Raw genomic sequence first — 23,085 nt, 5'->3', positions numbered from 1 at the left:
CGGGCCGGAGGCACGTCGTGCCGTCTCCACCACCAGCCTTTCCCTCGGTGCACGCAAGCACAGTTCTGCTCCACGTGAAACGGATTTCAGGTTTCCACACTTACAGCGATCACTTCAACCTCTCCAAGCTCCCCAGAATAATTCATCATCGCATCGCCAGGGGCGGTGCCCGCTGGGGGCCCCGTACCAGTGGGGATGGGAGCACAGACGAAGAGGAAGCTCAGAGAAGGGAGTCTCTGGTGTGCAGGGAAAGAGCTTCTTCAGATGAACACTGCCCCCCACCTCCCATTCGCCCAATCCCCACCCACGCAGATGATGCTCTATCTGGGCAGTGCGGCCCTGCGGGCGCGGGAAGTGCTGACCGTGTCTGCCCGAGAGAAAGACGTGTGACCACGAGGGGGAGATGCCGGCTGCTAAGGAAGAAAGCCTGCTGTTCCGGACCTAAAGGGGGCTCATGTGGCTAGGAGACGAAGGGCAGCGGGACAGGCTGGAAGCTCTAAGAGAACAGTAAAAATGTTAACGGTTCTTAGGAGGATTTGAGGGCCTTCTGGCCTGGCCTTCCCGGCAACCTAAGGATGTTCCCCAGGCCTCCCCATCATGAGTCACCTGCTACTTAAGGAATTGGACCTTCTTATCGGTCCTGAGCACGAGGACCTGGAGGCCTTCCCTAACGTCATGGAAGCACAAAGGGCCAGGAAGAAACCCACTGATTACTGTGGAGTAAGGGCCGGCCCCTCATCTCAGTGCCCCTTAGCACACATAAAAGAGGAGTGAGAACAGGGGCCCCTGGGCCGTCCCAGCATTAAAACGCCACGGTCCCTGTGGCTGACAGTGAAAGTGCAGCAACAGGAAGACCGAGCGAACGGTGTCCACCGTCACACACACAGGACAAGGGCACTGCTCCCCTCTGGACCAGTGGCAAGTGCACCCCCTTGTGGTCTGGGGCTCTGGGGTCAAATGGTGCCTCTGAATGGGTGTCTTTAGTTGGTGGTCTCTTTAGCAAAGCCACCAAAAAAAGAAAAACACTTTTAATAATATAAAGCAAGCCAAGAGCATTTCCCCAAGTCTATCTAAATTTGCTAAAATAGGAAGGAAGGAAGGCAGGCAGGCAAGGGGGGGGAGGGGGAGAAGGGGGGAAGAAGTCTTATTCTTGGTTAACAAGAATGAATGGCTGAGCACTGAAATTAAAAATCTAGTAAAAATCGCCACTCTGAGGAGTGAGCAATACAAGAGGAGCTGCAGAATCTCTCGTCTCTGCAAAGTCAGTCCTCCCTGCGGGCCTTTGCCGAAATACCTTTTAACCTGCTCACTGCATGAGATGTGCGACTTACCCCCGACAGTGAATTTACCCGCTGTTAACCACAGCTTCCTAATGTCTACAGCAACTTCCAGGTCTCGAACCCCTGTTTTCACTATCTCTGTCTACCTCCTTGTCGAAGTATCAAAGCCCCACGGCGGCCAGGCAAATAAAATGCCCGTATCAAAGGTACCCAAGCCCAAGTTCTATTTCCTGAAAGCCCCAAGTGTTAAGGTCGGAAGAGTCCTTAGAAGTCGTCTGGTCCCACGTTTCCAACCTCGCCCCGCACACGCTGATCCCCGCCAACCGCAGGATACGACAGCACCCCAGGGGCGGCACAGGCTCTGCCATCGGTGATTCTCACCTGGGCAAAGAGACACACACGCGCAGCACAGGCACCACAGCTCCGACCCGAGTCCCGAAGCCCCGGGAGTCCGGGGTGCTCCGTGCCGGAGGGTGCTGTCCAGCAGTGCCTTCTCCTTCGAGCGCCAGGAAACTAGTAACTGATGTGGTCTGAGAAGACGCCTCCCCCCGCCCCCCGGGGAGTTGTCCGGCATGGGACAGAAGTTACTAAAGACGGCACTGGGAGTCGCGTCTCCTGACTCTCAGCCTGGCCTCTTTCTCTCGAGGTTCTGCTTCTACTCTGTTCTCTGAGGGCCTTCCCCAATGACAAAAATGCGACCGACAAGGGTCTGTCCACAGTCTGTTTACTCGTGCACACAGGCAAAGGCCACCATCTGCGGTCAGCTCAATCCCTGAGTTGTCACCACAGCGGTGCACTGTCCTCTTTCCTGCAGGCGCGCTCAGGAAGAAGCCCAACTCAGCCCAACCCTGCTCTTTATTCATTCACTCAAAAGCACTTGGAAGCCAAAGACTCAATCTCCCCTCAGTGAGAAAACTCCGCTTACAATAATAGTTAATAATTTAGTAATAGCTACAGCGAAGCGCTAATGTGTTGCCTTTCTTTCCTACCCTCTGAAATACAGAAATGTAACATTCCCCTTCTCCCAGTCTCATTAGTTCCCAACCACTTTAGTCTACACAGGGTGGGGTAAAGGTAGGCTCGCAGCTTTTCTTATGGGAAACAATAATTAAAAAACAATAGTACAAGAGTGCACTGTGTTTCACACGCTCACAACGGTAAGCCGACATCTGTCCCCTGGACTGAGGTGGACTTCACGGGAAAAGCCACACTCCTGTAGACATGGTAAGCACCTCCAAACTTCTTAGGTTTTCTCCACACAAGGTGTTCTCCCTCCGATTCAGGATGGGAAATTACTTAATGAAAGCGGCATCCCCTGAGGGGTCCCCTCACACAGCCCCGCTAATCGTTTGGTCTGTGCGAGAGCCGCTGCCAGCACCCAAGGAGGTGGAGGTGGACTCTGCAGGTTTCCCCTCACTCCGTGGAGAAAACTGGAAGTGGAGGAAGCCTCTATCCTCACAGCTCGCTGTTTTTCTCCTCCCGGAACACATAATTATTCTTTTTTCACCCTCTCATTCTAGCCTCAGCTTTCCGCAGAAACACCAGTTTCTGCTCCTGCTCCAACATCCCAACACTCACAGGAGCCAAGAGAGTTGGCGGAGCTCTGTGGACCGTCTCCGCCGGCTGCTGGGTTTGTCTCTGCCGGCCCCTGGGTTCACGTTCAAGTCCAGGCGGCACCACGTCGGGTGAGACTCTGGCTGCCCCTAAAGGCCACCATTCTGAGCTGCCACCACCAGCCACTTTTGCAATGGTTCCTACCCCTGCATAACGCTCCTCAGCATTCCACTGGCATCTTTCACGGCCCATTTACCCCTCCTTCCTGCTCTCCTCTCCACCCATTCACTCACACCCAGCACCTCAATTTAAACATCCTATGCCAGATACTTTTCTTTCATTTGCTATAACACCTCAACTTTACTAGGCAATCAAAGCCTGGCTCTTTGTTTTATTGACCACTGCACGTTGGCACACACACACACATACTGAGTGTCCATTACATACAAGCTACTCCAGTCTGCAGGGGTTGTGAGAGCTCTTCAGGAAGACGAGGTGCCTCCCGCCCAAGCAGGTTGTTCTGTGTCAACACTGTGCACAGAATGCTGTTTACTGTGGGCCCCAGGGTGCAGCGCAGATCCGGACAACTTCTGACCTGTAAGCTCACATCCCACGGTCAGGATCTGTGTTGGTCCACGACCCAAAATATATGAGAGGCCAGTTATTGCCTAGCAAGGGGTTAGAACAATCGCAGTGGATGCTAAAACTGTCTGCAGTGCTCAGAGCGGCTAAAACCACTGATATAAATATCACTAAAAATGATGTAAAATCAACAAAACCATAACTTAAATGTATCTCCTGCCCTTCCATCTCAGCACCCCCCACACCAATAAACATGAGGAAGAAACAAAACAATGATACAGACTTTTTAAAAATAACAAACATCTGTTTTCTAAGTAATCTGACAAAAGAGTTGAAAGGAAAGGGAACACAATGAAATTTCATCACACACACAAAAAAAAAAAAAAAAAAAAGCCCTGGCCAGGCAGCTTAGTTGGTCAGAGAGTCATCCCCATGCACAAAAGGTTGCAGGTTCAATCCCCGGTCAGGGCACATATAAGAATCAACCAATGAGTGCATAGAGAAGAGGAAGAACAAATTGATGTTTTCCTCTCTCTCTCTCTCTCTCAAATCAATAAACAAAATAAAATGCATCTTTCTAAAATAAAAAAGGTTCCCCGACTCCCAATCAAACCGGGGCTGACAGGCATGTATATCATTTAACTGTCCATAAATGAGCTTCTTTAAATAGTAACTATTAATACCCCAAACCTGAGCATCTGCTTGGGCAGAGTGACAGACAAGAACCTTGAAATAGCTAAGAAGTCAAACAAACTGCTTTCTTGAAATTGTAACACAGCCCTGGCTGGTGTGGCTCAGTGGATTGAGCGCCAGCCTGCGAACCAAAGGGTCACTGGTTCGATTCCCAGTCGGGGCATGTGCCTGGGTTGTGGGCCAGGCAGGGCCCCCAGGAGGGGGCGTGGGACAGGCAACCACACACTGATATTTCTCTCACTCTCTTTTTCCTTCCCTTCCCCTCCCTCTAAAAAATAAATTTAAAAAAATATTTTTAAAAAAACTGTAACACAATCAGCAATGAAGAGAAGCCACGAGGGGCCAAGCCCTCACTGCCCTCTGCGGTGGCTGCACCAGCCAGGCCCAGGCCGCCGACTGCCACGTCAGGGGCTTCTCCACACTGACGTCACGTAAAACTCCTGCTTTGTCTGAAATCCCAGGGACACTGACAAATGAAGCACAAGACATTACTGAAACCATGATCTATAACCTCCCCCCAAAAAGCACAAGTCCAGTCAAGTGTGGCTCCCTCCTAATTTCCCCTGGAATCTAACAGTCCCCTGGAGAGCCTGCCAGCATCTCAAAACCAGCATCTCTAAAAGGGAACAGAATACCGTCTCCTTCGACCGATTCTCCCGGCGACTTTCCTCTTTCCGTACAGCCAGTCATCCTTGTCCTGACGCCAAAAACAGGTTCCCCTGCCTGCCTCTCCCTCAACCGAACGCCCACTCGGCCAGCAGTAGTAATAACAGCTAGCGTTTTTCCAGAAGTCAACTACTCGCCAGGCGCTAGACACCCAAAACCAACCTGCTAAACAGATCTCAGCATCCCAGTCACCTCCGAGGAAACTGAGGCACAGTTCCGAGTTCAGAAACTTGATGAAGGCCACACAGCCAGTAAGCAGCAAGAGACCCAAGCCCGAGAGCAGCCTCTCTGCCTACGCGCCACGCTCAGGCGGCATTCACGCCATCGCGACCTCACATCTGCCCACTTATTCGTCCTATTCCTAAGGCCGCCAGGCTGGCTCCTGCCTTTCTTCTATGCAAAGTCCAGACGCCCTCTCCACCTTCATACTTCCCATTGGAAAAAAAAAAATGCAACTCCACAATGAAGTCCAATTCTTTGCCAGTCTCCAAAGACACGCTTTGCATTTCCACTTCCTGTCTACACTGAAGTCATTAACATCAAGGAGAGCGCTGTCCTACTCACTCTGCAAGGCTCGATCCAAATGACACCTGTGTTGTGACACTTTCTCTGACAAGGAGGGAGGAGCGTAAGAAGGGAAAAGGAGCGCTATTCCTGACGACGGAGGTCTTCCTCGGTGGGAAGCCGGCATGGCCGCCCAGGGCGATGGGCGCTGCTGTGCTCCCCGGCTGGCAGACAGAACGGACACGTGGGGGTAAGCACCGCATCCAGGGCGGCACGGCTGGTGAGTGTGAAGTCGACATTCAAACCCACGCCCGCAGCTCTCCTCTTGACCACGCCACTCTAGTGAACTCTCAGGAGGCCCCTTCTTAACTTTCTCACGGGTGGACTAGGCCAACCACAGCTGACTCCACTGCTCAGTCTTGGCGTCCCCAGAGCAGGACAACCAGGCACATGGACTTCCTGAGGGGTGCAGCGAGGGGAAATCAACATGCCCCGGAAGCATTCTCGCCAAAGCCTCTCAACCCGCGTCTAATGACCCCTCCCGAGTGGTGCTCCTCAAATGGTAACGTGCACCCAGCTCCCGTGGGCTCTGGTTAAATGCAGATTCTGACTCCGCACGTCTGGGCTTGGGCCTGAGGTTCTGCATTTCTCAGAAGCCCCCAGAAATAACCTGTGCTGCTGGCCCACACCCATGCTTCGACCAGCGAAGCCCGGAATCTGCACCTGACCCCCAGTTTGTAAGACACAGGAAAGACAGAGGGACAAATTACACAACTCATGGTCAGGGCTGGAATGAGGGGAATGAGGCACACGCCTCAGATACAAAATTTATGGGTAAAAAAATGCAGTAATAAAGATAAATATTCTAATACAAAATTTTAAAAATTAAAGTAAATGCAAAGAGAACCCCATGATGAATACAATGCCACGGGTTTAAGTAAAGACGATCAGTACTACTGATTCTTCTTCCTGTCCCCACGCCAACACGGCAGCACAGCACGGCACGCCATGAGCACCCTGCTGCACCCAGAGCACAACACAGTCCAGGAGCAACAGAGACCCGCCTGGTCTCCATACCACATCGGTCCTATATAAGGGAGGAGGCGTTACGAGGCTTCAGAGACGACACCAAGTGCAAAGTACGAAACTTGTTCTGACATCGGTGAGAACCCACCTGTGCCACAGAAAATGGGGTGACGCCAGAGGAAACACGCACAGATGGAATGTTCGGTGATACGGGAGACTGTGGACTCCGAAAGGTTCAAGATAGTGAGTGGCGCTGAGGTTTCTTAAAGTCCTTACTCATTGAAATAAGGCGCTGAAGTACTTACGGGTAAAATGACATGAGAGGGAATATCTGGGATATTCCAGGGGAAAAAAGGTTGTAAGACAAGATTAGTAAAATGTTGCTCTCTGTCGAAGGTAGGTGATGGTATGTGTGGATTTATTATACCATTCTCTCTAATGTTTATACTTAAGATTTCCAGAATGAAAAGTAACTAACCCAGTTTTCTTTAGGCAGCCCTTCCACTCACTTTGAACCACTCAGACAGGACACAGCACAGAGCGCCTTACACACCGATAATAAAAGCAGCCGCTCCTTCCAGCACGTGCCAGGCGCTGTGATGATCTCTCTAAGGTGTCACCGTATGGCAGTGAGTGGCTGTGCCACGAACAGAAGTGAAGTTCAGCAACCTGGAATAACTCGCCCAGCGTCACGGGAGGCTGGAGCCCAGGTTTGGCGCCGTGCATTAAAACATCCGTCAGACGCCGCGAGGGGCTTACGGCATAAGCAACCTCAGCTAAGCAACCTCAGCTTGCAGTCCGGTCCTCTCCCAGCACCTGAACGGCGGAGCCATCCTGAGTGGCTAAGATGAGGACTACCTGGCCTTGAATCGTGGCTCTAACACTCACTCTCCGTGTGACCTGGAGCAGGTTAGTTCCCGCTGTCCCTCAGTCCCTTCATCTGCACGGGACTATTAATCTCACACCACTAGGAGATTAATTACCATCTTATAAAGGAGTTAGGAAGATCAAATGAGTTAATAAATGTGAAGTGCTTGAATCATGGGTGACACACAGCCAGCACTGATTAAGTGTGAGCTGTTACTGCCATTATTATTACTGAGTTCTCAATAAAACTGAACGACACTGAACCCACCCTCAGGCAAACTCCCAGCCATTTATTTTTATGTCTTCTAAGCAACAGGACTTGGAAGGTGAGCTGCCACCAATGTTTGTGAAAGCCCATGCACAGTAATCAAGACTAATGTCCCTATATTCAGGGGAGAAAAAACCAATATTAGTGAAAACGTAGAGACAGTGGGCCCAGGACCATCACTACAGTGTCTCTGCTTTGCAAGTTTAAGGTCGAGGAATTCATGGTGCTTATAGGATTTAAAAATCTTCAAGGAGGTACCGAGAATCCCTGCTAAGCTGAGAGGCCAGGTGTTCCACAAAAATAAGCAGGGAGCCCTGGGTCAAGGCCAAGGTGGGGGGGGGGGGGGCAGAGGCAGCGCGGAAATGGAGGCTGAGAGCCAGGAGCCAGAACTGAGCTACGGCAGAGCCGCCGTCCTCGCTGCGCCCAGAGGGTCAGTGGAGGGGCTTTGTGCACTGAGGCGCACCAGCCAGGACCACGGGCGGAGCCAGGCCAGGATGGGTGGGGACACGGTCCCAGTGGTGAGAGGGCTCTGACCAGGTTTGCTGGTTTTAACTGCCCACTTTGTGGTTAAGTTCTGTCGGTCTTAACAGGACACTTCCCCGAGCTGTCCTGCTACAGAAGGTGAAACAAATAAGGACCCAGATCTTCTTGGGCCATCTGCCAGCCCCCCCCTTCCTTCCCCACTGGCATCTCTGCGCTCACTCACTGCCCCACTGCCAGCATGCATTCACTCTAACTCCCCACGTACGCAGCGTGGGCCGAGTCCTGTTCCCTCACAATCGTGAGCATTTACCGAAGCCTGAGACCCATCAGGCACTGTGCTAGGAGCTTACAGTCATCTCGCCTGGTCCTTCAGCCACGCATGAGGTCCTGTAACCATCCCCACTTCACCGATGGACCTGCGGCCGAGGAGCCCACGGTCACGCTGCCACAAGTGTGGTTCCGTGGGACTCCAGAGACTGCCTCCTCTCTGCTGCCTTCTGTCAGCAGACCTGTGTCCTGACAGGGCTGGGAATGAGGGAGAGACCGCCACAGGCAACCTGGAGCACAACCTCCCCCAGGGAGCCCGGAAAGCTTGGGAACAGCAGGTGAAGAAGAAGGAGAAATACGTGAATTCTCTCCGCTCTGGGCAAATGGGTTGCCTCCTCCTTTCACTCGCTCTCGCCGCATCCTGAGGGCGGTCCGGGCTGCCCCTGCCAACCACCACCCTGACACAGGGGGAGGTTATACAGGGGGGAGCATATCCCAGGTTTTTCCTCCCTTACAGGAAGGGAGAAAAAGGCAAGAGGATTCCCAACGGAAAAGAAAACTTACAAATACAGTAATGATGGAATAAAGCCTACAAATAACTAATATCTATGTCAAAAGACAAACTAAAAGCAACTAAGAAGGAGACATATAAATAAACACATTAATTTTTTTACAAATCTGTTGGAAACAATTTTTTTCCCTTAAGAGCAAACTACAGTTTACACTATTACTTCATGTTCATTATTAAAATCTTAAAATCGACATTAAAATACAGGTAATTATTATTGTCATGTGATTCCTATATCAGGAGATGTTACTTTCCTTTCAAAGCACAGAATGAAAGTCAAATACATACGATAAAACAATTCGCTTGCTATTTAAAATGAGAAATGTAAATTATTATGTTCACTAATCTTTGAAATCAAAATCAAGGAGCTTGAAATCCTGTACCTCTAAAATAAGTGGCAGGTGAGAACACTACTCAGCAGCAGAAGGACCAAACGAAAGAACTGCGTAAATCCAATGACAGGCACAAAGCTCAAAGCTCCTAGGCTGAGGACAAAGGGCTGTGAAGAAAACACGGACGGCGTGACGGCAGCACCTGCACTGCGTGGGGACCTCAAGTCACGCAGGTGTGCGCGTCTGATGGAACTTGGCAAATATGCGCTTGCGATTCGTCCTCCGCACTCCAAGTTTTACAAGCAGGGAAGCAAATGCTGAACTCTAGTTACTGATAGGCATGGTCACGTATTTAGGTGGAAGGGCACTGATGTCTACGAATTACTTTGAAATGCATCAAAAGTAAGGCTGAGCCCTGGCCAGGTGGTTCAGTGACTTGGGGAATTTTCCCAAGCACCAAAAGGTTGCAGGTTCAATTCCCAGTCAGGGCAGGCACACACCTAGGATGCGGGTTCGATCCCCAGTCGGGGCATGTACAAGAGGCAACCAAGAGATGTTTCTCTCTCACATCTCCCTCTCTCTCCCTCTCCCCCAGACACACACTTCCTCTCTCTCTAAAATCCACAAACATATCCGTGGGTGAGGATAAAAAACATAAAAAGAATAAGAAAGGGATGCAGAGATATACAGATATGCAATAAAGCAAATATAATAGTAAAATCTAGACTCCAAGTAGCAGATAAGCAGGTGTTTATTGTAAACTTCTTTCAACTCTGCTGTACGTTTGAACATTTTCATAGAAATGAAGAAAAATATACTTGTCTATATATTAAACAGGGGACTAAGAAAAGGACAAAAAGAAGTAAAAGGCAGAGTGTAAGGGAAAGAACAGTAAGTAAAAAGGAGAAAAAACTAGAAGGGGAGTCAGACAAAAGTATAAATTGAAACACATACAGAAAACAGAGGGCATGCAGGAAGAACCGGAAACACTCAGGGGGCTTTGTGGTGAGTGTCTTGGTCCCTGGGCCACGTGTCCAGTTCTTACCACTAACCTACATTAAATGCTAACCGCCCTGGCTGGGGTGGTTCAGTGGACTGAGTGCTGGCCTGAGAACCCAAAGGGTCACCGGTTCAGTTCCCAGTCAAGGCACCTGCCTGGGTTGAGCACCAGGTCCCCAACATGGGGCACTCAACAGGCAACCACACATTGATGTTTCTCTCCCTCTCTTTCTCCCTCCCTCTCTAAAAATAAATAAATAAATAAAATCTTTAGAAAAAATAAATGCTAACAAATATGTTCTATTTCATAAAGGAGCCTCATTCAATCTGAGGGCTGAAAAATGTAATAGGAACGTGACATTCTAATAAAGTCACAGGAAAGGTGTTTAAAAGGTAATGCCATTAATAAGTACAGCATAATTTGTATGCTGAAGTGAGCCCTGCTCTCCAAAGCTGTCACAAGCACAGAAATTATGGGAGATTTAGAGCATGATTAACCTGCATCAGAATCCCAATTTCATGAATAAGCAGCCATATGACTTAAGACAAGTTACTAATCCCTCTAACCCTCCATCTCCTTATCTGTGATATGGAAATAGTATCACCTCTCTCCCAGTGTGATTTTGAGGATTCAGTGAGACCATATACATGGAAATGACTCGCCCGGCACGAGCAATTCTTCATCAGATACTGTTTTTCTTTCCTCTTATTCTAATAATGCCATTGTTGCTTTACAGAGTTTTGTGACACACCTTGAGGTATGGGCCAGAGGAAGAAGAGAAAAGGTGTTGCGGGTGGAGGGGAGAACAGAGGCATGGGTATGAGGGCCAACAGGAGAGGGGCCTTCTTTTATAGGCTGCTGGGGCATGGAGGTCGGGTTTAGAGGTCACGCAGGGACGGGGAGAAGGGATGTAAACAAGCGGAGAGCAAGACAAGGGCAGAGTCGGGCAGGGCCTGTCCCGCCACGCTGAGGAATAGGGTCTTTGTCTTCCCGGCACGGGGGGTGCGGGGGGCCACTTACAGCTTGTCAGTGGAATAGTGACCTGGTTCGAGCTGTCTCTTAGAAGGAATATTCTGCCCCGGCTGGTGTGGCTCAGTGGATTGAGCGCCAGCCCATGAACCCACAGGTTGCTGGTTCGATTCCCTGTCAGGGCACATGCCTGGGTTGGGGACCGAGTCCCCTTTTGGGGGCAAACAAGAGGCAACCAATCAATGTTTCTCTCCTTCTCTTTCTCCCTCCCTTCTCCTCTCTCTAAAAATCTAAATTTTTAACCCAAACCATCTAAAAAAGGAAAGACTATCCTGATGGCTGATGCACTGTACAACTCCAGGGACACTATGAATGCAGAATGTCAATAGACACAAGATGTGGACTGGAGCAACATCGTGAGTCCGGAACCTAAGGACCACACCCGGAAACGCTGCTGTGGTTACGGTCACCCGACAAGCACGGGGAATGAGGACGGAACCTGGGGACACCAGCGCTTACTGAAGGGACAAGCAGAGCCCAGACACCCTACGGGAAACTGAAGGGGACACGGTCAGAGAGAACCACATGTGGCCGAGACAGATGGAAAAGCACCCGTCCGAGGTAGTGACCAGGAGGCTGTCACTGACCTTGTTGAGAGCAGGTTCCCTCAAGTGACGGGACAGAAAGCAAATCTCACTCAACTATTCTGAAGTGGGGACAGAGACCGTGCGCGTGAGGCATGCTCTCAGGAACGGCGTGCACCGGAGAGTGACAGGGCAGCGGTAAATGGGGAGGCACAGTGGAGAGAGCGCTGGGAAGAGTTTGAGAAATGGGGGAAAGAGGAGTCTAAAGAGGCAAGGGAGGAAAAGGGTAACCATGGTGGGGGCGGGGGCTGGGGCTGGGGCTGGGGACAGGACGCAGGTCAGGGCAGAGGGCGGGCTGCCTTGGCCGCGGGAGGCAGCCCCACCCAGAGACAAAGAACGAATGTGTGCGCACACGAACAGCTGGCTGGTGCTCTTCACTCTCCCTTTGCAACAGGAGTTCCAGCTGTCTAAGGGTGAGCGTGGAGAAGGCGGAGCAGGAAACGGGAAATCTGAGGATATTTCAGAATAAATGCGTGGAGCACGAGAGAGTCACCTGGCTGTGGGCGTCGTGCCCAATCCCCCCAGGAGCATTCAGCGGCCTGGGTGTGTGGGCTCCCCACCACCCCTTGGCCAGTCCGTGGGGCTGGGATCCTGCCCTCCAGGGACTCAGACCTGCATCCTCACGCCGGTGCCTTCCTCCGTAAGTAAAGAATGCGACAAGTGTCTGCTACGGGTGGGGCTTTGGGAACAACACCGAAAAAGACAAATAGGACTTCTGCTCTTTTTAGTCTTATGATGTAAGAGAAGAAACAAACGGAACAAAAAAATTTACAGTGGTGGTGAATATTACACAGAGCAGTTCACAGCACCATGAAGAGAAGGGAGGAACTGCCTAACTGAGACTGTCTCCCCGGAGAGGGCAGAAGCTATCTGAGACCTGGAGAAGTGGCAGAGGGCTGCTATGTGAAACGGGAGGGAGAAAGAGGGAGAGCATTCCATGAGAGAGCAGCACATGCAAAGGCCCCCCAAGGAACCCCGGAACAGAAAGAACATGTCACTCAGCAAGACCTGGAAGTCCCACGTGCTAAAAGGTACAGCGTGGCAAGGGGACACGTTTTGTATACACAGGGATGTATCCACAGGGGCCCACGGCATGTAAAGCTGATGAGAACTGTGGACTTGAGCCTCAAAAGCAATAGCAATCTGCACTTTTCATAAGACTGTTCTGGCAACGGTATGCAAAACAGATTGGAAAGGGACAAGAGCAGATGCAAGGAGGACGGTTAGGAACCATTCAGTAAGAATCCAAGCCGGGGTGATGGTACTACAAACAAAGGCGGCAACAGTGAGGACAGACAAAAGAAGTCAAACAAAATAAGAGGTTTAAAAGAAGCAAAGTCACTTAGAATGTACAGTCTGAATGTGGGGTATAAGGATGAAGGACAAATGGAAGATGATGGTCGGTTTTTAGTTTGGGAAATCAGTCGGATGGTGAGCGGTGCTAATCACTGAGAAGGGACAGGTTTGATGAGAAAGCTTTTGATTTTACTTTTTAGTCTGTTGAGGCTAGGCACCTGTGAAGCACCTAAGTAGACAGGTTGAGTAAGCAGCTGAATGCACACATCCCTAACCTTGTCATATAACAGTCCTCGCATTCTTCATATTTGTAAACAGACAACAGAAGGGAACTTCCTCGACACAATAAAGGCCACGTGTGACAAGCCCACAGCTCACATCACACTCAACAGCGAAGGATTTAAAGCCTTAGAGGCTTTTCCTCTAAGATCAGGAACAAGACAAGGATGCCCACCCTTGGCACCTTCATTCAACACAGTATCGGAAGTCCCACACAGCAATGAGGCAAGAAAAAGAAATAAAAGGCATCCAAGTTGAAAAGTAAGAGCTAAAACTATCTGTTTGCAGCTGACATGATCCTATATGTAGAAAACCCTAAAGATTTCATGCAAAAAAAGTTAGAATAAACAAATTCAGCAAAGTTGATGATTATAAAAGTTAACATGCAAAAAATCTGTTGCATTTTTATACACTAACAATAAACAATCTGAAAAAATTATGACAATAATCCTATTTATGATAGCATCAAATAGAATAAAATATTTAAGAATAACTTAACCAAGGAGACAAAAGATTTACACACTAAAAACTACAAAAAAACTGCTGAAAGAAACTAAAGACAAACATAATGGGCAGCTATCCCAATGTCATAAATTGGACCACTTAAAATGTCCACACAGCCCAGAGTGATCTACAGATTCAATGCAATTGCTATCAAAATCCCAGTGGCATTTTTTGCAGAAATAGAAAAAAATCCTAAAATTTACATGAAATCTCCTGGGACCCTAAATAGTTAAAACAATCTTGAAAAAGAACAGAGTTGGAAGACTTACACTTTCTAATTTTAAAACACATTACAGAGCTACAGAAATCAAAACAATGTAGCACAGGCATAAAGACAGAGCAACGGAACAGAGCAGAAGCCCAGAGTAAATCCGTGCACATACAACCAAGTGACCTCCAACAAGGATGCCAAAACAACACAAGGCAGGGAGACCGAAAGTGAATTTAAGACCTAAATATAAGGCCTAAAACTATAAAAATTCTGGGAGAAAACAGGGCAAAAGCTTCATGACATTAGATTTGGCAATAATTTCTTAGGTGTGACCCAAAAGCAGAGGCAACAAAAGCGAAGACAGGCCAATGGAATGACAGCAAACTTAAAAACTTCTGTGCATCAAATGATACAATCAGCAGAGTGAAAAGGCAACCTATGAAAAGGGAGAAAACATCTGCAGACTTATATATCTCATAAGGGGGTAGAGAATGCTTACAACTCAACAACTTAAAACCAAGTACAAGAAACCTTATTTTTTTAAATGTCCGAAGAAGATAAATGAGTGGCCAAGAAACATGAAAAGATGTTCAACATCATCAATCACTAGAGAAATGCAAGTCAAAACCCTAGATGCAAGTCAAGATGCCCTATCTCACCCATTAGCTATCAAGAGCCTGGAAATAAGGAGTGTCGGTGAGGATGTGGAGTAACTGGGGCTCATGTGCACCTGGTGGGAATGAAAAGTGGTAGAGCCGACATGGAAAAGAGTATGGAGGGTCCTCAGAAAATTACAAGTAAGACTACCATGTGACCCAGCAATCCCACTTCTGAGTGCCCACCTGCAAGGACGGAAAACAAGACCCCGAAGACAGAGCCGCACACCTCGGTGTACTGTATTAGCACTGCTCGCAGCAGCCGAGAGGTGGGCGCCGCCCAAATACCCACCAACAGATAAATGGATGAAGAAAATGTGGTGCATACACATAACCAGTACCACTCAGCCTTAAAAAAGAAGGAAATCCTGCCACATGCTACAACATGGATGAACCTTAAGGACATCATGCTAAATAAAATAAGGCAGCTACAATAGACAAATACCACGTGATTCGGTTCATAGGAGGAATCTCAAGCAATCTCACTAAGAGGCTGAGAGTAGGAGGGAGGTGGCCAGGGGCTGGGGGAGGAGAAGTGGGGAGTTATTGTTTAGTGGGTAGAGAGCTTCAGTTTTGCAAGATGAAAAAAGTTCTGGAGATCTATTGGGTAATGATGTGAATAACTTAACAGCAATTGCCACACACTTAAAAATGGTTAATGTAAGAGGGTAAACTTTATGTTGTGTGTTTTTTACTGAATACAACCCCTCAGCGCACCCTTCCAGCTGCGAGATGGGATGCTGCCTGATTCCTGAATCTCTGCACAGCGCCCGTTCCATCTCCACATTTACTGCTAAAGTGTGTGTTTTAACGGAGCCTTTCCTTGAGGACTCAAGTACAGTTAGAAAAGGGAGGAAAAGGCAAACACCGTGGCCGTCACATTCCATTTGTTAAAACCTTTCCTCCACCCTTTTCTTTTCCCCGTATTACCAGATTTAAGCTTCTTGCGTCTGTTCTTTATGTACCAGTTAACGGAATTCAAGTTTAGCACTGAGGACACTCAGAAAGCGGCGGGGTGGGGGGAGGGGGAGTTCATCTTCTCTGCAGCTGCAGAAAGCTGGACGCCGTGCTGCACCGTAAAACCATCCGACGGCGGAGCACACACGGGACGCTCACAGGAGCATCAGCACGAGTCTCCGTCCCGACGTGGGGACTTTGTCAGGAGGCCTCCCTGGCCCGTCTTCTGTTTGACAAAGCAGTCACTTAAGACACCGGATTGCCGCAGAACTTGCTATATATTTAGGATGGAGCCCTTAATCCCCCAAAAGCCTGCAAATTGATTGGCTCCCTGGAAAACCTGTATAATTTTTATGCAAAAACTCTGTGTATTTAAATCTTAGTAGCCTATTAAATCAGAAGAGGCGCTCTGGCGCTTTTTCCACCCTCCAGGCCTGCAGGCTAATAAAACCCAGGACCCTGTGGAATTCCTTATTCAAACAAAAGGTCTGACAGCCTTTGTCTCATTTAAATGAGCCCAACCTAGAGGGACGCAGGAGGACAGTCACAGGGGCTGCAGGAGGCAGACCAGTCTGGTCGGGCAACCAGAGTGGTAAGAGATCAGGAGACTGTAGTATGAAACAGGAGGAGTGAAACACCAGTTCCGGTCCCAGTCCCGGTCCACTGTTAACATGGCAGGTGACTTGCTCCCCCTAGGCTGGGCTCCACCACTCACCTCCCCAACCCGCTGCTACAACGCACATCCACCGCAGCATCAGTGTGAGCAGCTCTGCATAGTCCGACTTCACAGACCTGGTTGCCACAAGAAGCCTCTGTCTGTGGTTTTAAGACATTTTTCTTTCTACACCACAGCGTTTTATAGAGACCGTGTTGGGAACCCCCCCCCTTGGCTAAGGCTGAGCAGAGACCTTGGGACCATAATCCACTAAGGACACAAAGCTTATCTCCTGGGTAGGGGCACCTCCTCTGCACCCGTTTACCTCACCCTGCTTGGCCCCGGGCAAATGACCGGTTAGCCAGTGACGGGTAAGATTCCTAGAGGGAGGGACGACCTAAGACAGGCACGATCATGATGGGGGCATCAGGGAAGGACTTGGGGGACTATAGGAAAAGGAGGTGATGGACCCTTGCCTCTCAGCTTTGACATAGTCTCAGTCCTCATTCTGTCTGTGAGAAGTCTCCTATCTCTTGGCTGCCTTACTTCCCCTGCCTGACTTCAGCCTGAAACAATGCCGGAGGGCGGTGCAGCCCTGGGCAGGAAGGAGAGGTTCCCAGGGAGATCAGGCCTAAGGAAGAATGCATACAATCCTGTGAAACCTGCTCTGCTAAGAATGCCCTCCTCAATTTTCTGATAAGGGTCTAAAGCATAAAATGAGTTTGTTCCCCAAAGTTTTATGGCCCTTTAGCTAACTGACCCTGACTCAGAATAAGCCCTCCGAGTTCTTTGACCATTATCTGTTGTTTGATCCTTACTGCCAGACAATGATTGATGAGCTTTACCTGTATTCCTGTGCAAACTGTACCCAATAAAAGCCCATTGAGGAACAGGCTCCTGGCCCTTCTCCTTTGCAAGATCGGCCACCTTTCCTCCCCAAGCAGATCATGTCTTGGTAGACTTATTCTCAACCTCGGCAGACGGAAGTGGGGGTGGGGGGCTCTGTGGGCAAAGCTCCCCCACAGGGACAAGCACAGCTGAACAAGATTTCACCCTCAGGCCCCCCAGGGCAGTTTGGTTGTGGGAGTGAAGGCGGGCTGGGCTGGGCTGGGCTGGGGCTCTCAGCTAGTTACCAGTGTTTTCCGTAGAGCCAATGGCTTCCCCATGTCAGCAGGCAGACTCCAGCTGTGGTTTTCTTCCAGTGACTTCGAAGCGTTTTAAAGAACACAGTCATCTTCTAAAGGGAGAGAAAGAAAAAACGACACACGTGATCATCCAAGGCCAGCACGGGGCATCCCTGGGGCTCCTCCACGGTCCCCTCCCTCGCTCGCGTCCTCCTCGCGGCTTCTCGGGCCCCGGCTCATCTTCGCCCCTCCAGTCCCACCGTCATGACCTTCTCACCTGCCCACCCACCTTCTGAAGTTCCTCTCTCCACGTCTTTGCACTTAAACTCCATGTTCCCCGCTCTGATCACTTGTACTCATTGCGGGGTGCGGGGCAGTGCAGAAAGGCAAGAAGGGAATTCTAGGCTTCCTGTTTTTCCTTTGCTCTTACAGTCACTACACACAGTTGAAGGGTGCGTGTCAATCTGCTGTGTGTGCATAAAAGACTCAACGCCAAATTAGTAACGTAAGAGCTTATTCAAAATAGAGCAGAACACTAGACCCTCAAGAGGAGAACAAGCAGAGAACAGGCACAGAAACTCAATGATGAGGAGATATATGTGGCTACGTGAAAATGTTCAGCTTCGCCCTGGCTGGTGTGGCTCAGTGGACTGAGCACCAGCCTGTGAACCAAAAGGTCACTGGTTCGATTCCAGTCAGGGCACATGCCTGGGTTGTGGGAGTGCAGGAGATCGATGTATCTCTCACACATCGATGTTTCTCTCCTCCTCTTTCTCCCTCCCTTCCCCTCTAAAAATAAATAAATTTTTTTAAAGTCTGGCTTCCTGAGTAATCAAAGACATGCAAACTACGAAGAGCTATCGATGGTCACCTACAAAATAAAATGTTTTCAGTGCTCACAGTCACCGATGACAAAACGAAATGAGAGAGGCACACTCCTGAGTGGAAGGTAAACCGGCTCACCCTCTCTAAAACACGAAGGGACAGCACATCTGTTTGCTGTTACGCTGTTTGCCTCCGCACGGCACTCATCACTCGCTGATCCTCACCTGCTGATTGGTTCACTAGCTCCTCCCACTGGGATGTCAACCCCACGAGAGTGAGACGCTGGACTGCTCTGGCCACTGCTGTGTCCCCTGTGCCTAAAATAAGACCTGGCGAGTAACATCTTTGCAATAAGTAACTGCTGAACGTGACGGAGTTCAGGACATGCTACCCCAAAATATGACACCTTGGCATACTGAATGTTTTAAGCCGAACGAGTCTGACCTCCTCCCCATTTTACCTACTGGCCTCAAACGGGTCAAAAAACCCTCACATGAAAGATGCTCTGTTTACACCCAGAGGAGAGCACCCTTCCCTCCCTGGGCAAAGGGGTGTCCAGGAGAACCCTAGCTGGCCGCCCCTGCTAAGCTTCCCATTTGCGACAGTCACCTCACAGCCTTTACTTGATCACATTCCTCCACTCTTCCTCAAACCTAGCACCAAATACTCAGGTCGGTCCGTCTGGGTCTTCCACTTCTTTTGAAGTCTCCCACGTCACGTAAAACTCACTCCAAGTGAACGTGCGTGCTTTGGTCCTGCTAATCTGTCTTTGTCGGGCTAGTTTCCAGGCCCAGTTTCAGACCACACGAGGGTCAATGAAACTTTTCCTCCCCTACATTAACTGTTTCTTCATTAAGGATTTTTGATGTGGGAAAAACTCAAAATACAATGGGAAGTAAAATCAGCAGGCGAAAAAGCCGTATATAATTGGTACTATCCCAGTTATGTCCAAACACAAATATAAATGGGAAAAACACCAACAGAAATAAACACACAAAAACTTTAGCAGTTCCCTCTTGGTTGTGGGATAATGGGCGACATTTATTTTATTTATTAAATTACAATGTATTTTCTAAGTTTTCTAAAATGAAATAATTTTCTGAACAGATAAATATTTAAACAGAACTTTTTATGACTATGTGTGCATGCGGTAAATAAACCAATTAAAAAAAAAAGCTGCTTTCACTGAAGATGATGCTTCTCCTGTTACTCCCTGGAACCGCAGACAAAGGCTCTCTTCTGCCCTGAATGTAATCAGGTTCCTCTGAGCTCTCTGCTGGTCTGAGCCCAGCCATGGGTTTTGCTCTGTCCTAACAGAATCCAGTTGGGGCAAGAATCCTGTCAAGTGGGTTTAGCGTGCATGCCAGCGTGCGCATACACACACACACACACACACACACAACCCACCCTTGGTTTTCTGACCACCCTGCCACACTGAGTCGTTCTAACAAGAATCCCCCGTATCCTGGTATTTTCCATAAGTAATTTCTCATCCACTGACCTCCACCTGGTCTTGGCTGGGAACCAGGGTGGGGTCGGAGCCCGTCTCCTGCTCCCATGCCAACACACCCACTGCAGTGGTCTCTACATCCGTGGAGATGGATGCCTCTCCCCTGCCCCCTCAGTAAAATCCACCTTACCACTCTTTAACAAGTGTCACGAGATAACTGTTTTCTTTAACACCTCCATTGGTTAAAATGCCTCCCAAGGCAAGAAACATCCTTATCACCAGCAACGGCAAGACCAGTACCGGACAGTACAGCTTCCTGTGAACCAGGGGCCCAGTCCGTCCAGGCTGGCAGTAATGGAACCCAAAGGCACACCTAATAGTAGACTGGAGGTGACACAGAGGCGCACAGTTGTGCATGGTTGGGGAAGCTTTCCCAGGAGTTACAGTGACACTGAGTTTTGAAGAATGAGGAGGAGTTACCAAAAAAGGAGCTAACGAGACTGATGTGTACAAAGGCACAAAAGATGCCAAAGTGAACTCAGGACAACACAAGCGGGTAGTCAGGTGTAGATGAGAACAGGGTCAGTATGGGGGAGCATCTAGCACAAGGCCTCTGCAACGCTAGTAAAAAAAGTTGCTAAAATGCTGAGAATGTATGTAAAATGCAGATTCTTAAGCATCACCCCCCAAGACCCTGATTTCTTCTGGCTGGGCTGTCATCGCCACTTGTAACAAGCACACCCGAGTCTCTAACTGAGGTCCGCACTACACCACGCTTAGAGTGACAGTGGTCAAGAGGTGAAGGACAGGGAAGATGGGGGAGGTCCGGAAAAGATCAGGAAGGACCTTGAGTCCACTCCAGGGACTTTGGATATTATGTTGACATTTACAAAAACCTGAAGGGATTTAAGCGAGCGAGTGATATGATTATTACATCTGAACTGTAGAAAAGATCACTTCCTAGCAGGATGGAAAACAGACTGGGTGAAGCTGAGCTTAAAGCTGAAGAGAACCAGTAGGAAGTTAGTACCATAACCTCTAGTCACCAAAAGGAAGGAAGAAGGGAAGGAGCAATGGAGATAGAAGATGGATTTGGGAGATCCTTATAAAAGAGAATGTGGGCCCTGGCTGGTGTGGCTCCGTGGATTGAGCGCTGGCCTGTGAACCAAGGTGTCGCTGGTATGATTCCCAGTCAGGGCACATGCCTGGGTTGCAGGCCAGGTCCCCAGTGGGGGGCACACAAGAGGCAACCACACACTGATGTTTCTCTCCCTCTCTTTCTCCCTCCCTTCCCCTCTGTCTTAAAAAAAAAAAAAAAAAAAACCTTTAAAAAGGTTTTTTTCTCCCTCTCTTTAAAAAGAGAGGGAGAAAATTTGGAAGCACTTGGTGATCAATTGATTGTGGAAGATGAAAGAACAGGAACCAAGCCAGGTTCGTACTTGGGCGACTGACTGGGTAATGATTTCAATCTTTGGCCTGGGAGTGCCGGTTTCCGGAGAAAGGCAGTACATGCACTTTAGGAGATGCTAAGCTTGAGATGGTTGTCGGGCATCCAAGTAGAAACGATCAGTGAAGGTCCAAATTTAGCAATTTGACGCTGGGAGACACAGGGTAGAAGATGTAGATTGCAGAATGGTACGGATGTGGGATTCTTAGCTATGAAGGAGGTCGAGTCAGAGTGCAGATAAGATCATCCAAGGGTAGGGATGGAGAAGAATGCCAGTAAGTCCGAGAACAATCTAAGAGTCCGTGTGTCTGCTTAAAGGTCACCACGACCCAACAAATAATCCGTATGTTCTAAGAACAGTGGACACATACAGGCTACCTACCCAGTGTGCTGTAAAGAGCACTGGTTCAAAGGTCCTGAGGCCCAGGCTCTGGCTGCAGCTTTGTCACTTACTGGCAGTGCTGGCTGGGTAAGTCACCCAGCCTCTGCCTCTACTTCTTCATCAGTAAAATAAGGCCCCCCCACCTGCTCTGACTAACCTATTAGGCTGTAAGGATCACATCTGAAAGGGCTGTGAATGCACTTCCCTCGTCAGTAAAACAAAGACACACCACCTGCTTGATGAACTCATTAGGCTGCAAGGATCACATCTGATGGGGCTGTGAACGCACGCTGTAAATTTCTCTGTAAGCATTTAAGGTGTCGTCCCAATGTGCAATATTTCAGCTAACAATGTATATGCCTTCCAAGTACCCAACGGAATTCTCTTTCTCCAGTATCAGTAAAAGTCTCACTTGTATATGTTTGATGACTATTTCTAGCCTGAAAAGCAGGGTGTTCTTTCCCCTCGAGGAATCGTCAAAACCTAATGGTACTGGGCCCCCTCACCAGTCAGGTGGGGGTTCTCTCACTAGCCCCCGAACCCCTCACATGCAGGTTCTGTCTGCGGCGCCTGCAGCAAACAGAACCTGGTCAAGCACCTGGAATGAATGAACCCAATCAATCGACCAGGCACTATTCGCCCCGTTTGTCAAATGACTCACAGGAAGCCCAAAGGAATAAAATAAGGGTCACACCAGTTAGCGACAGCTCTGGGACCAGAACCCAGGACAGCTGACTCCCTCAGTGACCCCGCCATCTGCACGGGGTCCTCCCCGCGACACTGGCGCTGGGCCCTCCAGGCTCCGCCCGCACCCGCGGCCCCGACGCCGGTCTCCGAGCCCGGGTCCCCACGACCAAGCGCGACCCCTGCGACTCCGCTCCGCAGCTCGGGGCTCGTCGCTCCCGTCTAGTCCCAGCGCCCCGCTCCCCGCTCGGACCCGCCGCACTCACCACCGCCGGTCCGCTCGCCGCCCCGCCTTCCTGTGTGCTCCCTCAAGCGTCCTCCGCTCATTTCAGGGAAACCGCTGCCGTCGCCCTAGGGTTCCGGCCCGGGTTCCCGCCGCGCCAGGGCGGTGCGGTATGCAGGGGCCGCCACTTGGGGGCTGCCTTCATTTCTCGCGCACTCATTTACTCAACCTTCCATCTATCACTCAACTCTATTTTAGGGCCTAGCACCACATCAGCAAAGAGGAAAAAGGACTCATGGACATTGAGGTGGTTGCTGGGGGGAGGGAGGCCTAAGGGGACTAAATAGTAAAAATATATATATTAAAGATTATATTTTAAAAAATAAAATTAAAATAAGAAAAAAAATAACTCGAACACGGCAATTTTAGGTAGTGATAAGGACCACAAAGAAAACCGGCGATATGAAGGAGCTGAGTGGGAGAGAACTATTTTAAATGAGGCAAAGTTAGGACCCTCTGGGTGAGGGGCAATTAATCTGAGACCTAAAACGTGAGAGGCCTCATTAATCTGAGGCCTAAAACGTGAGCAGGTCAAACAGAGATCCAGGGGAACAGCGAGCCCAGGGGAGGGAACAGCCAGTGCAAAACTCTAAAGCCTGAGGCAGTGTGACAGGCCAGGGGTCAGTGCG

General features: G+C 49.4%; 1 protein-coding gene across 1 annotated transcript in view; it reads right to left on the bottom strand.

The window, feature by feature from the left end:
• AGK (acylglycerol kinase) overlaps positions 1–22,528 on the bottom strand; it is a 73,081-nt gene extending 50,553 nt beyond the window's left edge. Inside the window, exons 1-2 of the mRNA XM_028525693.2 lie at positions 22,440–22,528; positions 17,395–17,498 (exon numbers count right to left, since the gene is read on the bottom strand). Coding sequence (XP_028381494.1) covers positions 17,395–17,495 — 101 coding nt within the window. The 5' untranslated portion in view covers positions 17,496–17,498; positions 22,440–22,528. The remainder of the gene's footprint in view (positions 1–17,394; positions 17,499–22,439) is intronic.
• Positions 22,529–23,085: the final 557 nt, after the last annotated feature.

This window comes from Phyllostomus discolor, chromosome 10 (genome assembly GCF_004126475.2).
Source record: "Phyllostomus discolor isolate MPI-MPIP mPhyDis1 chromosome 10, mPhyDis1.pri.v3, whole genome shotgun sequence".
NCBI classification, from domain to species: domain Eukaryota; kingdom Metazoa; phylum Chordata; class Mammalia; order Chiroptera; family Phyllostomidae; genus Phyllostomus; species Phyllostomus discolor.
This window is presented reverse-complemented; position numbering and strand designations above follow the sequence as displayed.